Source organism: Sparus aurata, chromosome 23, assembly GCF_900880675.1.
Source record: "Sparus aurata chromosome 23, fSpaAur1.1, whole genome shotgun sequence".
NCBI lineage: Eukaryota > Metazoa > Chordata > Actinopteri > Spariformes > Sparidae > Sparus > Sparus aurata.
In genome coordinates this window covers 14,919,212-14,933,912 of record NC_044209.1, presented here as the reverse complement: position 1 = coordinate 14,933,912, position 14,701 = coordinate 14,919,212, and the positions used below count along the sequence as shown (strand labels likewise).

At 39.5% G+C, this 14,701-nt stretch overlaps 3 protein-coding genes across 5 annotated transcripts in view; 2 read left to right on the top strand and 1 right to left on the bottom strand.

The window, feature by feature from the left end:
• LOC115575537 (cytoplasmic phosphatidylinositol transfer protein 1-like) overlaps positions 1-1,865 on the top strand; it is a 52,360-nt gene extending 50,495 nt beyond the window's left edge. Inside the window, exons 9-10 of the mRNA XM_030407703.1 lie at positions 160-223; positions 437-1,865. Of these exons, the coding sequence (XP_030263563.1) occupies positions 160-223; positions 437-747 (375 nt within the window). The 3' untranslated portion in view covers positions 748-1,865. The remainder of the gene's footprint in view (positions 1-159; positions 224-436) is intronic.
• A 783-nt stretch (positions 1,866-2,648) lies between these two features.
• Positions 2,649-6,868, bottom strand: slc25a19 (solute carrier family 25 member 19). Its single transcript, XM_030406986.1, has 7 exons — positions 6,708-6,868; positions 5,877-6,037; positions 5,439-5,594; positions 5,158-5,328; positions 3,869-4,049; positions 3,602-3,732; positions 2,649-3,519 (listed from the first exon to the last, which is right to left on the bottom strand). Exons 2-7 carry the CDS (start codon positions 6,006-6,008, stop codon positions 3,304-3,306), a joined length of 987 nt encoding a protein of 328 aa, XP_030262846.1. The 5' UTR covers positions 6,009-6,037; positions 6,708-6,868; the 3' UTR covers positions 2,649-3,303.
• Positions 6,869-6,910: 42 nt separating this feature from the next.
• mif4gdb (MIF4G domain containing b) lies at positions 6,911-13,807 on the top strand. Of its 3 annotated transcripts, none has more exons than XM_030406990.1 (6): positions 6,911-7,121; positions 7,881-7,993; positions 8,205-8,314; positions 8,598-8,753; positions 10,402-10,494; positions 11,672-13,807. In XM_030406990.1, the coding sequence occupies exons 2-6, from the start codon at positions 7,915-7,917 to the stop codon at positions 11,897-11,899; spliced, it is 666 nt and encodes a 221-aa protein (XP_030262850.1). In that variant the 5' UTR covers positions 6,911-7,121; positions 7,881-7,914; the 3' UTR covers positions 11,900-13,807. The 3 variants fall into 3 exon arrangements, with proteins under 3 accessions (XP_030262850.1, XP_030262849.1, XP_030262848.1); XM_030406989.1 differs by having other exon boundaries at positions 6,911-7,209; XM_030406988.1 differs by having other exon boundaries at positions 6,914-7,094.
• Positions 13,808-14,701: the final 894 nt, after the last annotated feature.

Sequence of the window (14,701 nt, the reverse complement as noted above, 5' to 3'; positions counted from 1 at the left end):
TTATTAAAACTCTCTTCAGCCATCAAAGTTGACTCATTCTGATTCACATCCTCTCTCCTTGAACTTCCTCCCTGCGTCCTTCTCTCTTCATCTTTGTTCCGTCTGTGATCTCATCTCCTTTGCTTCCTTTTTTCTCTCTTTTTTTGTAATTCTGCTCAGGTGATTCGAGATGTCCTGCTTTTAGGACACAGGCAGGCCTTTGCCTGGGTGGATGAGTGGATTGGTAAGTTTATTAGAGACGGCACTGCTCATGAAACATGGGCATTATTTTGTGTGAAGAAAGTGACTCGCCGCAAGATTGCAGTTTGATATAATCCAACTCCAATTCAAAGTATACCTCATAGAAAGCATTATAGAACGATACAGCTAACTTTGTCACACTCAGAAATTGAACAGTCCAATCAGTTTGTCAAGTGTAATGCCTCCATCCCAACAGACATGACCATGGAGGAAGTCAGGGAGTACGAGCGTGCCACACAAGAAGCCACCAACCTGAAGATTGGCACCTTCCCCCCTACCATCTCCATCTCAGAGACGCCCCTGCCATCCAGCGCCCGCAGTGGCCCTAACAGCGCCCCGTCCACGCCGCTCTCCACAGAAGCCCCCGAGTTCCTGTCGGTGCCAAAAGAGCGCCCCAGGAAGAAATCTGCCCCCGAGACCTTGACCCTGCCCGATCCGGGCCGCAGGGATTCAATCTTCAAACTGCCCAGCTTTTTCTCCTGGAACTCCAGTCCGCAGCCAGAATGAGAGCGGGGCTGTGCCGACTGGTGAACCCCCCTAGACCTGTGGATGAGTGGAGGATGCCTGCCACCCAGCACATCCCACAATTCCCCCCCTCAGCTAGCTGAAGTGAAGGAGACTTTTCGCTGTCCAGCTGATTCCAGCCCCTTCAGCAGACTCGCCGGTGTTACAGCAAAGCCGACAGCTCCCAGACTGCCTTTACAGGTACAATCAGGCAGCCCGATCTCCACAGTTAAAAGTCCTGCCAGGTGTAAAGGTATAGTGCGTCCCATTGAGAGTTTAAGCAGCTGGAGGCTCCTCATTCTTGTCTCCTCCTCAGAAAACAGACGGCCAGCACCAATGCGTCAGACAGCTTGGAGTCCAATTAGTCAGATTGAGTATAGCGTACAGTACATTCCTGAAAATGATTTATCCCACAGAGCATCACCGTACTTTCATCCAAGCTCAGGGTGTGTTGACGAGATATGTTGAGGTTTAGTCACTGCACATGAACTTGTAGAGAATTTGTTTATATTTCTGCTTTACCTTTGAGCGTCAGAGTCTCCGGCTTTGGTAACTGGACCTTGTGGTTTGACATATCTATTTGTGTGGTGGGGACTATTTTGACAGATCCTTTGATGGCCACTGTATCAGTTGAGTATTATGGTTCTCACAGTAAGGTGTCAGGTGATTGTGTATTCTTGTATATACTGTATGAACATTATTTAACCAGTAAAATGTCAAAACTTCTAAAAGAATATCATATCCAGTGATGATGCTGCTATGAAATTGCTTATCGTGTATTTTAAAGGACAGGACTCTCAACCTTATTTAAGTGTTTGTTTATTATAGTGAGTTCGGTCAGCCTCAGTGTCTGTAAATGAATTCTGTAAGTGCATGATTTTGACTCCAGAGGCTGCTTTTAAAATATTTGTGAATTTAATGTTCTCTATGTTTTCCTCCGTTATCTCTGCCTCATACTTGATGTTGTGTTTCAGCTGAGTTTTTACACACCAGCCATGTGGTATGCATGTTGTTTTGCTGCTTTGTGCATTTCAACTGTATTTCATTATATTTTTTTTTTAGTTATTCTGTTGATGGGTTTTGTATTCAGTAAATGAAATTAAAACATGTTGCATCCATAACTGTATGAGCCGTCTTTGTTACTACCATGTATTTGAATGGAATTAAGAAATAATTGTACATGCTTGCTCTCAACTACACCGCCCAACATATTTACTGAAAAAGAACAGGACCTCAGGCTGTGTCGCATCAAATCATGTAATAATTTCCTGGAAATGCATTAAGGCCAGAAAATCTAATAAAAACCCACTAATGCATAATTTAGTACTTTGATTCAAACCCAATGTATAAATCATTCCAAAATTCTTGAAGCCCAGTGTGCTCTGGATTGAAAATGAACAAAGTATTTTATTGCCCGTCAACATTACGACATTCTCAGCTTTGAACAAAAACAAGTGACCCACCTGAAAATGGGGATTTCCAATAATGTAATAGGGTATTACGTTATCGGTAGAATACCAGTCAGGACATTTCATTAAATTACTGGGTTCAAAACATTTTTAATCACGTTAAGTTCAAATTAAATTACATGTTCAGGAAATTAAATTTTAAGTTTTTCATTATAGAAACACTATTGGTACAGATGTACAACACCTCAACGTGAACTGCAAACTTTGTTTTTTGCACAAAAGGAAATAATTAAGTGGCAAAGCTGAAACACTCACTCACAGCAGACATTTCTGTGGGCATTGCTCTAATTCTAAAAATTAAACGCACTAAAAATGAGCGATACTACTGCATAGTCAACTAAGCACATGCGTCACACTCGGTGGCATTAATCTAGGGGCTGCTGTAAGTGATTCACAACCAATCAGGTATCCTCTTGTTAAAGCACAACACAGAACTCAGTGTTTAAAAACTTATATTTTATTTTTAAAACAATGACTTTAAAGTTTCAGTGTTGGACAGACATGTAGGAGCAACCTGAGCCACTTAAGAGTTTCACTTAGCGGGACAAACTGAACTCTCAATTAGCCGTTAATTTGGCCGATAGTCAAAGGGATGATATTTTGCCCACCACAGTACATAATAAAATAAATATCACACTGTACATGTTCCTTGTCTTAACACATACAACCAGACAATCAAAGGACATTTTGCTGAACAATCATCTTTCAATGTAATTGATTGAAATATGAGTCAACAATTGGAAAAGTTGCTATTTGTTAATAAAAGTCAGAGCTTAAAATGTGCAAAGTTCAGTTTGAACACAAAATGTTATGACTTATATCTCTTAAAAGCAAACATCAGTAACCCTTTGAAACCCACGTTAAAATATGAAATACATTATTTTTTTAAATTCAATCCTCACAACATACAACATAAGGTGTGATGATAGCACAGAGACAAATACAAAAATGAGGTTACGTTTTCCCTACCTTTTAAGTAAACACGACATAAACCACCACCGATCATCGACCCAGTTGATAAATATGTCAAGTGCAAGCAAAGAACAAGGCGAGAGTCTGTGCGTGATCTTTACTTTTTTTTGTCCCTTCATTATCTTTCCCCGAGGTCTTTGGTGAGGCCCTTTGCTCTCCGTTCCTCCCTGACGTTACGTATGGCATTCAGGAAGAATTCATACCAAAAAAAGGTGAAGCCTGTTGACAGCGCAGCTTTCACAAGGCTGGGAGAGAGGCCTTTAAAGAAGCCTCGGACGCCCTCCTCTTTGGCTATTTGAACCGCACAGTCCAGCAGGCCTCTATAATACCGCACCTGAATGAGAGACGCAGGAGATGGTGCTTAAATACTCACAATAAGTGCTCCAAAATGTGAAACATGATGGAAATGAGCTTACCTGTCCAAAGTGAGCTCTTGCTGCCTCGAAGCCCCCCACCTGCAGTCTCTTCTTGAAGAGGTCGAATGGGTATGTCATTGTTTTGCTGATCATTCCTGCTCCACTGCCACAAACTAAGCTCCTTAGGTTCCCTTGAAGGGGGTGATAAAAAGACTTCAGACTGTTAATACTTCCTGTGTGTGTGTGTGTGTGTGTGTGTGTGTGTGTGTGTGTGTGTGATTGCGTGATAAATAAAACGGCAGGATGGTGCGTTTGATTTCCGCTGACCTCCTGAGTTTCCAGAAGTGGTTGGTGGAGCCAGCAGGTTTCTAAAGATGTTGTAGGTGAAGAACTGCAGCCCTGCGTAGGGAAACACTGCCACCAGTGTTGGAGACAGGCCACGGTAAAATGTCAGTACTCCCTCTGAGCGGCACATTGTTGACACAGCCTGCCGCAGGCTGCTGTACACCTGAGAAAACAGATGAGGCGTAATACAGGGTTTTGGCAGGGTTCATTAAGTTGAATGCCAGCCAAAGTAGGTAATAAGTGTGAACGCTGATTAAAAAAAAAAAAAAAACATTCATGTTTCTATTACACCTTTTAGACCTGTTATGCTTTTTAAATAGCAAGGTTTTTTTTGACTTGTTGAGTGTTTTCAGGTAACTGTAATGCTCTCAGAGCTGGCAGCTGAAATGAATTACCTCTAAGGTTGTCCAGCAATGCATTACATCACTTACCTTCTTAAATATATTTAGTTTGACTTCCAGATTTTTCATCAGGTTAGTGCATTGCATTTTATGATTTTCATATATTTCAGACAATTCATCTCACAATTTGCATTTCAATCATTGCTTTTAAAATATGTTCCACTGTCAGTATTCACACTGTATTTGCACAGAAGATACATTTTCCAGCAATAATACTTTTTTTTTTCAGTACTTTACCGCAGTGAATAACATTTCCTAATGATACACTCAAAACAGTTAGCGATTAGCATCTAATCAATTCATAGTTGCAGCTCTACAGAGCAAAAGAGAACATATTTGTTACATATTCACTGTCTTTTGTTAATTACATTTTTTCACGCTTTCTAAGGTCATTTGTCAGAAAATCAAATACCGTGCTTTTTTTTTTTTTTAGCCCTAATGACCTGCAGATACACTGTATTAAGCACCAGAGGACACCTACATTTTTAAGTCTATTAAAATGTGCAACAAAATAATTGATCATTACAAAAAGAAGCAAATTTAAGTCAATACGGCTTCTTGCTTTGTTGTTTTTAGCATTAGTTTCTTTATGGATAAAACTTAAAACTGGGAATGCTATGGGCTGCTGTCTTCATTAGTTTGATTTCCACTGACATCCTGAGTTTCCACCTGTGTGACCCCTGCCACATTCACTGTGTGCTAAATTTCTATCTAATCACAGGATGACGTTTTTTCAACACCAACCCATCCAATCAATAAAACAACTAGAAGAAGATCTATGACTATGAGTTGATGTAAGAAATTCCTAACATAAGTTCTGACAAAAACTCTCTGACAGCCACAGTTTATCAGTGTATTGACAAGTGTTACCTTGGGCTCTCCCTGAGCTGCAAAGCGTGTCCGCAGTGTGTCCAGAGGCTGGCAGACTACTGTGGCAGAGCAGGCAGCCAAACCACCACACACAAAGTGAACTCCTGCTGTCTGGCTGTCATACGGCGTCGTTTCGTGGACCACCTCAGTCAGAAACTCAAAACTGGCAAACTGCAAAGTGAACATACACAATTAAGTAAACGTTGCTAATACAAGTGAGATAGTTTTGAGAGGTTTACTTGTTTATGTGAGGATGCAGTTTATGGTTTTAGAGGCCCTACCTGGACAGCCCCAAAGCAGATGGAGAGAAGCTGTGCAGGGATGTGGCCTTTCCAGAAAGCAGAGAGTCCTTCCTCTGAATGAATGCGGCGGGAGGCCTGAAATAACCCCCAGTACTTCCCCTCCGGCCTCTGTGAAGACACAGGTTCAATCTGAAGCTGTGGGGGAAAAAAAGGCAGACAACATTAACAGCATATTTAATAAAATGTAATTAAATGCACCAAGAGAGTAGCAGCCAAATCAACAACAGATGATGAATGTGCTTTAACGCGACATCGTTCCATTTGGTGACACTGACTTTAATTTGCTAGCTTCAGTATCTCAATGTAAAGTATATTTCACAGTCTGAAAGGTGAAAATATTGAAAAATCATAAATAAAAAAGGCTTTGTTCAAACATATCAAAATGAATCCCCAGAAAGTAAACAAATGCATCATTACCTGAAATCTTATTTTGAGCACGTCAAGGGGGCTTATTAGGGCTCGAGTGACCATCCCAGCAGCTGACCCAGCCAGGGCTGCCTCCTCTGGGGAGAGGGGTGCACCCTGTGCCCCGGGGTCATAGCCCACCATCTCTCCACTGCTTCAGATTTCTGTTAACACTGCAATCAGAGATCAAGATTGGGTTGTGCTTTGTAATGTGAGCTCAATTAAAAAAAAAAAAATGTTTTAAATCAATTTGTTGGAAAATATCAGCCATATAAAAACAAATCATATGCAACATATTCTCCACTAGCCAAAAGCTCTGGCATCCTTCCATTTCAAACATAATCAGACATAAAACAGACTGTGTGAGCTGTGTGATTTAAGAGAAGGGAAAAGTGAGCCAAAATTTCCGTTATGCCATACCGCATTATGTGATTAATTTTTCTTAAGCTCTTCCCCTTGGTTTTTTGTTTTTTTGTTTTGTTTTTTTAATGTGGAAGGTAGCATGCGGGACTACCCAGAAATATTATCCATGTCACAACAGTAAGTGATTAATTAATGTTTCCTGTGGAAGGCTGTTTCCTGTGGCACATCTCCCTTCGTTGGGCATTTTAAATGCCGTACCTTAAAATATTGTCAGAGTATAACTATCTAGACAAAACTGTCGAGAGTATGATATAATGTAGTGTTAATGCCAACAACACACACATGACACCAGGTACAGTAACAGTCACAACAGGTAGAGGACATGCAGTGGGACCTTGACTAGCCTAGCTAAGCTAACAACAACATGACAGCAGTTTACTTTGTACCGAGACACTGGTCTGCAGTTAGAAGGACACTCACCTTATAGTAAGTTCTTCATAAAAAATAACTTAAGCTACAGTAAGCTCCAAAGTCCAAACAAGTAAAATCCAATGATAACAGGACAAAAATTTGATTCCATCGCACGCCCAAAAATTGCTAATAGTACTTCCGGGTCAGATAGCGCGTACTGCACCTACCAAAGCAGAAATAACGCAGCAAGAGGCATCTCTCCCTCCTCGGAACACACCGGAAATAAAACAACCACGAAAGCTCTTGTTTCCCTCGTGGCCCCGTTATTTTTTGGGTGATATGGAGAGAAGCAGGGAGTCATCTTGTCGTGATAGTTCGGCTTCGAAAGGCTGTGTCTAGCGTAAGCTACCAAGTGGAATGACCAGCTTAGATGTGAAGAATTAGCGCAAATTTAAGGTACATTTTGCATATTATTATCGAAATGTAAGTATTTATTTTAATCTGTCCCTTCCACCAACCTGGATGTAATCAACGTTAAACCGTTTTCTTTCTTTTGGCGAGAGGTTGTAAGGTAAATGTAGGTTAACGTTAATTAGTTAACGCTAGGTAACTTATACAACTTGACGCTAACTGGTCTTAACGTTTACGCTAACGTTTAACGGTGTCCGCAGTAGAGTAGGTGCACACAAACTAGCTTGTGTTAATTCAACATTAGTAAATATTAGCTGTTAGTAACAGTAAAACTGTGCTGGCGTTACATTTACTCTCGTTACCCAGCGATAAATCAAAATATCGTTGCCTAAGTTGGCGTTTAGCTAATACCAGATGCAACGTTCATGCTAATGTTAACAACACATGTAGCGTAAGCAACTTGTGTGTGGCTAATATGTAGGTGTTAATATGTCACGTATCAAAAGACCACTTCGTTCTTGTGTTGTGTGTTATCTGTTGATTTGGGGTGTCAGCTGACCCTTTGGTTGACCTGAGTTTGCCCGTGTAATCCCTCCTATCCCTCAGTGAATGAAGAATGGGGAGCAGCCAGTTTGATGACAGCACAGCAGGATTTTTGTGGTTATTGTTGTCACACAAATTGTTCTGTGCTCCCTGTCTGTGATGTATTTTGTGCCCAGCAGGCTTGAAGCAGAACCGCAACCTGTTTGTGAAAAGCTTGCATTTCTTTTGAAAACACCTGCTATACTATGACCACCTTATAATACAAAATGTGCTGTCTGATTTTCACAGTGGGACAGCTCTCAGGTGTAATTTGGTATCTATAATGGATAACTCTACTGACGACTACAAGATCCAGTCATTTGACCTGGACACACAGATGTTGCTGAAAACAGCCTTGAAAGGTAAGCATGTTACTGTAGTCTTATCACTAATTTACAGGAATTTCAGTGTCATCACTTGTTGCAAACATCTCCAATAATTTTCCAAATCATGCCTATGACATGTTGACATGTTGCTGCATTGTAATTGATAAATGACTATTCAGCATCTACTGTGTGAATGACAACTGTCTTAAACAACCTTTTTGTGTGAATGCATTTTTGTGTATTTCAGATCCAAGTTCAGTGAACCTGGAGAAAGTATCCAGTATCATCATGGATCAGTCTTTAAAGGACCAAGTGTTCAGCAAAGAGGCAGGACGCATCTGCTACACCATTGTGCAGGTCTGTACCATTTGCAGTTTCATGTGTCATTTGTCCATCACCATTTAAGAGTCCATCTTAGTTTGTTACATCAACAGGCTGAACACCATCGTAGCAGAGGGATTTAAGAAACCAGAGCCGGACTTAAACATCTGATTGAGCTTCCTCAACCAAATTCTTAATCCTCTTACCTTATTAATGCCCAACTGGTAGTTTACACATGAGCAACAGGGAGCTCTTAAGCCAGCTTACCCACACCAGTGTGTTTCCTGACTTTTTGTGCACACTCCATCAACCCGTGCAGGCCGAGGCCAAGCAAAGCAATGGAAATGTGTTCCGGAGGAACTTGTTGAACCGGCTCCAGCAGGAGTTCAAGGACCGCGAAGAGACAAGGAGGCGCTCGCTGCAGGAGTGGGTCTGCTATGTCACATTCATCTGCAACATCTTCGACTACCTCAAAGTAAGTCACTGATGATTCCCATCAAGATATTAAAAAAATTCATCAGGTTATCATAATGTTTTAATCATGAATACAGAGCAGCATTGTTAACTCACTCTGGATCAAAGCATCTGCAAAACAGCTTGAATATATTTTCTTTAAGATGTCACCTTGAGACATCTTTGATTGCATCTTGTGTTCAGTGTCGCAGATGTAAATCTCCCCAAACTTCTGCTAGCACTAAATCTCTACACATGCTTCTTTAAATGCTGTCTAAATGCAACATCTTGAATGTGCGCAGATCTAAGTGTTTAGTTTGTCAATGGTAGGGAAAGGAGACAGGAATGTGTGGCCCAGTTCACTTTCACATCCACTGGAGCTTGACTCAGGTTTCATCCTTGATAGAGTGACAGCGAGATCGAAAAGTGGCTAAAGGTATGTCGATTGCTGCTCAACGGCATATACCGATCCCTAGAATGGCATACCGATCCCCAGACTGACATACAGATTCTCGGAGTGGTATATACCGATCCCCAGACTGACATACAGATTCTCGGAGTGGTATGCTGCTATTATGCCGCTGTTATTCCACCGACACATGATGGTATGTGCCGCTTGAGATTGTTACGGCACTGAGAGACTGTTGGATGGGTACCGCTCCCTGATGAATATGCAAATGTAATGCCACTGGGCTGGTTTGACGACAAGTGCGGCCGTAAACATAAACTTTTTTTTTTTTTTTTTGTCTTTATTGACAATGCTAACTTTACACTTTACCGCAAGTAATGTTATGTTGTTGGGATTGTAGGCAGATAGACAGTAATTACACGTGGGACTCTTACGATATGATAGTAAAGTAATATGTCTAAATATCCGCCTATAAACTACTTAAAGCTAATGAAAGCGCTAACCTTAGCTAACATGGCTAATATTAGCCCAGCCACCTTATAGCCAGTCTGACTAATCGATAGCAGAACTTTTGAGCCTGCCAACAAAACAATACTTAGTGATGGGTTTTCATTTTTATGGTGGCTGGGCTAATATTAGCCATGTTAGCTAAGGTTAGCGCTTTCATTAGCTTTAAGTAGTTTATAGGCGGACATTTAGACATATTGCTTTTCTATCATATCGTAAGAGTCCCACGTGTAATTACTGTCTATATGCCTACAATCCCAACAACATAACATTACTTGCGGTAAAGTGTTAAGTTAGCATTGTCAATAAAGACAAAAAAAAAAAAGTATATGTTTACGGCTGTACTTGTCGTCAAACCAGCCCAGTGGCATTACATTTGCATATTCATCAGAGAGCGGTACCCATCCAACAGTCTCTCAGTAACAATCTCAAGCGGCACATACCGTCATGTGTCGGTGGAATAACAGCGGCATAATAGCAGCATACCACTCCGAGAATCTGTATGTCAGTCTGGGGATCGGTATGCCATTCTAGGGATCGGTATATGCCGTTAAGCAGCAATCGACATACCTTCAGCCACTTTTCGATCTCGGCGCTACTGCCTTGATAATGGCCCTTGTTGTTTTGCACAGCTCGACCCCTTTATGGAGACTATGTATTCTCATTTTTCACTTCAATTATAGTTTTGGGTTGAACATGGGCGTCTTGATAAATGTTTTAGTCTTGTACTCTCTATTTATGTCTTGACATTTAGGTTAACAACATGCCTATGGTGGCCCTGGTCCATCCCGTGTTTGACTGTCTGATAAGGCTTGCCCAACCAGATGCTTTAATGAATGAAGAGGAGGTAACGAAGAATGTCAAGTTATTTCACCTTTTTATTCTGTCATTAAATTAAGAACACTGGCACTGATAGATACCATGCATGTGGGAAGTTGTTTCCTATTTTCAGAATTTAGTAAAAGCAACTCTTCTCCAGTACAACATGCTGTTTTCACCAAACTGTTTTTGGCTATCCTGCCTTTAGCAGGGTGTCGTCTAAGGATGTTTCCTTACTGTTTTTAAAGTCCATGGATCAGTCAATCACCATAGATGTACACAAAAAAAAATCCTCATCAACCTTTTCCGAAACAATAAAATTTAGAAGAGACAATTACATACCATATTACAACATCTATGCAAAACATTCTATAGGAAATAATCTCTCATTTTTATTCATTAATTGGTAAAATTGTTGCATAGATTTATTTTCAGTATCACGCATCAAAAAGACTTGATAATAATTTGTTGCCTCAAAGGCAAAAAAAGCCAAAGCATGTTGTGTTCTGGAGCAGAGATGTGCAACATGTTTTAATCAACCTCGCATGTGAAAGAAAATCTTTGCAGGGCAATCACTGAACCCAACTGCTATCTGTATGACAGTGATATAGCCTCTGGGGGAAACAGCCAATGTATACGGGCTTCCAGTGTTGCAAGTGCCACCTGGATAGCAAATAGAGATTGAGTCTATATATGCTATATAGGGTATAATTTATCTCACTATACATTCGGACAGCACTACGAAATGGCAAACTTACCACATTTACCGTATAATGTGTAGTTTTGGACAAAACAAAGAAAAGATGTATTCATATGAATACAGATACATTTCTAAAAAAAGATAATAAAGAGCTAAATCTGTACAAGTTGAGCCAATGGGTTCTGCTTCTTTTTCTCTCAATATGAACTGATAGCAAAATCTTGTCCCTTGCCTACAAATTCTGCAATCAAACAAGTAAACTCTTTATTTAGTATCACTTTGACTTGTTTCAACATTGTTTATTTATTCATTTATTGCATATTGATGTTATAAGGAAGATTATTATTATTATTATTATTATTATTATTACAACATCCTTTTGTTTTAATCATTTTTTTTATTTACATGTCATTTTTCAAGAAAACACAGACTTAACAGAGTTGATGTTTCATGAGTGGTTCTTCACTACTCTATAATTCATCGACTTCTCCACCTCCATCTGCAGGTGGACTGCCTGGTGCTGCAGCTGCATCGCATCGGAGAGCAGCTGGAGAAGGTGAATAACCAGCGGATGGATGAGCTGTTCTTCCTGCTGCGGGATGGATTCCTGCTCCAGGAGGGTCTCACCTCCATGGCCCGTCTGCTGCTGCTGGAGATCCTGGAGTTCAGGGCTGGCGGCTGGATGCTCAGCAGCACCGCCCACAAGTACTACTACAGTGAAATTGCTGACTAGGATCGTTAAAAGGACATGGGTGCTGAACAGCTGTTTCGCAGGTGTGTTAGCCAGCCTTCAAGCACCTTGGATACCTCTCCTTAGTCACCACTGATTATAAAACCAGCAACATCCTCCAGGAAACCAGTTAAGGGTTTTGTGCAGATTGCGTTTCATAAATTGTAAAAAAAAAAAAAAAAGACTTTTATTTTGCTGGAGAGTTCCCTGCGTTTGATAATATTACTGAGACATGGTGCCGTGGATGTGGAACGTGCAATAGTTCAACAGGAGTTCAAGTTAAGTTAACGAGGTTTATCCACATTCAGGTACACTTGTTCAAAGTTTGATTGCAGCTGAAGAAGCTCAAGATATTTTTATGTTGCTTTTTTTTTTTTTTTTATCTTACAGGCATTCCTGTTGTGAGAAAACATTTCAAAGTCCAAGTTATTTTTACTAAATCCAAAGGACTTGGAACAGACATTCCAGTCAGATACAAGCTGATTTGATCTTTGCTTTACTTTTTATCGTTGTGTGACCAACAATTGAATTTAACTTAAAATCAATATTTTACTTATTTAGTTGAATATTTTAGCTTAGAATTGAAATTTTACTAAAGAGTGGAGATGCAGTTCAGAGGGACTTTCCGCGTAGTTTGTCCTGTAGGATTCCTGTGTTACTGTGTCTCGTTACATTTTGTTATGAGGCCGTTTTGTCAGATAAAACATTGTGTCTTAATTCAGGGATCTTCTTTAATGTTTTTATGTGTTACAGCTCAACTTATGAATAAGAAAGATTGGTTACAGTTCATATTTAAAATGTGTTTCTATAGAAACTTGTTATACAAGTCGTGCCAACATAACAAAAACAACATCATCCGATACAGGAGACTTGATAAAGCCTATGCTCTTAATTTGTAGTAGAGGTGCTAGGGGGCAGTGGTGGAGTACTCGGATCATTTACTTCAGTAACTATTACCTATACTTGTAAAAGTCCTACATTAGAAAATTGGAAGACTCCCCAAAAGTAGAAGTGCCACCTTGGATCAATGAAGTTGTATTTTAATTCAATATTGTTTATTTGTTGTTCATATTTTTATTTTAATCTGAATCTGCAAAGTAGCTTGAAAAGCACCTTATACTAATATAAAGTAGCAGAAAATGTAAATGCTTGTGAAGTATCTCAAAATTGTACTTAAAAACAGTACTTGAGTAAATGTGATTAGTTACTTTCAGCCACTGCACGTATTTGTCCTCCCCTCACACACTGTTTATGCAGGTCAGTTATGAGTATGATGCCAGTAAATTAGTATTTTATCTTTTAAATTAGACTTCAACCTGCACAGGCAACACTATGTAGCTGAGCTCAGTTTTAAGTTTGCATCTGCTGTAACCTTTGTTGATACTCAGTGACGGCTTTACGGTCTTCAGCCAAAGCTGTGCCTTGGAATCAGACAGATACAAATGTGGGACAATACAACATCTGTCGTTATTTTTTAAAAGTGGCACCTGTAAGGTATGTAAATAAATTAATCCCAATATAAAATTTGGCTTGCAGAGACAAATCAGCTTTGATCAGTTCAGAGACAGAATCCTCAGTGTTAGGAATGAAAGCCTAGCAACTGTGACGATCTCAATTGTGTTTGAAAATTTGTGGGCAAGTTTAATTATTTGTCACCAAGTTCAAAGCAAGTTGATAAAATGATTAATTGAAACTGATTCTAAAGAATTAGATAAGGGGTAACTAAGTTTGAATGCTGTAGGCACTAATAGTCCCTAAAGGACACAATACTGACTGACTGCAATATATGTTTATATATTTTATTACACTGTTGCAACATTTTTACATCACTCAATTCCATTTTTTTTATGGTTGGGTTGTACATTTAATGCAGATTTATTTGTTCTAATAAATCTTGGACGTTTTCATTAATTTGGTATCATGTTTTTATTGGATGTGAAATAACAATACAGTTGTGCACCACTGCTTTATTGGACTGAACGCAATTTGTCAACAATATGGAAGCTCATTTCCAACAATGTGCTCAAAGAAAATGATCTTGTTATAAAGTGCCTGGATGAACAACACAAAGAAGCATGTTTTGATCTGACACCACTATTAATTAATTAGTGATCTCCTGTGGTGAAGTCCATTGATTTGCTGACCCATACATCCACACTGAATTCCTACATAAAAAGACTATGACGCTCCAATACTGTCAACTTGTTTCCTGCTTTGTTCTCTTCCTTATTACTATGGCTTCAAAGTAGCTATCTCACCTGCTTGTTGGGATTCGCTGAAATTACTGATGTTGTACTGTTGTCAGATTTGAAAAAAACTGAATTGCAAAGAAACTGGACTTTTACCATGCCTATGTCTGACCTGTAGGGCTCAGAATTTAAATGTGTTAAACAATCTCCTTTTCATTTATTTTCTTTGCTTGTTTTCACAATTGAAAAGTAACATAATAACTACAAAAGTACATGGAAAAGGGAAGCCTTGAGGGGCAAGTGAGAATATATTTTAATGATAATATTGTTCTCATGAAAAAAAATCTCTTTATCTCTAAATCTCTAAGTTTCACCAATGAAAAAAGGATTCTCCTTAAAAAAAGATTAAGGGTTTTAACAAGATTAGCTGCCAAAGATTGCAAGTCATATTTTATGTTATTTGGTTCAAGCTACTAAAAAACATGTATATGTGCTCTGGTGGCTTTCATGTATGCTGCACTGTCTCCAACTCCTAAAATCAACCATCAGCTCCATCAGGTTTTGTTGACATTGAGCTACATTTTGCTCTCTGTGCACCACTCTGCAAGATTTTTGA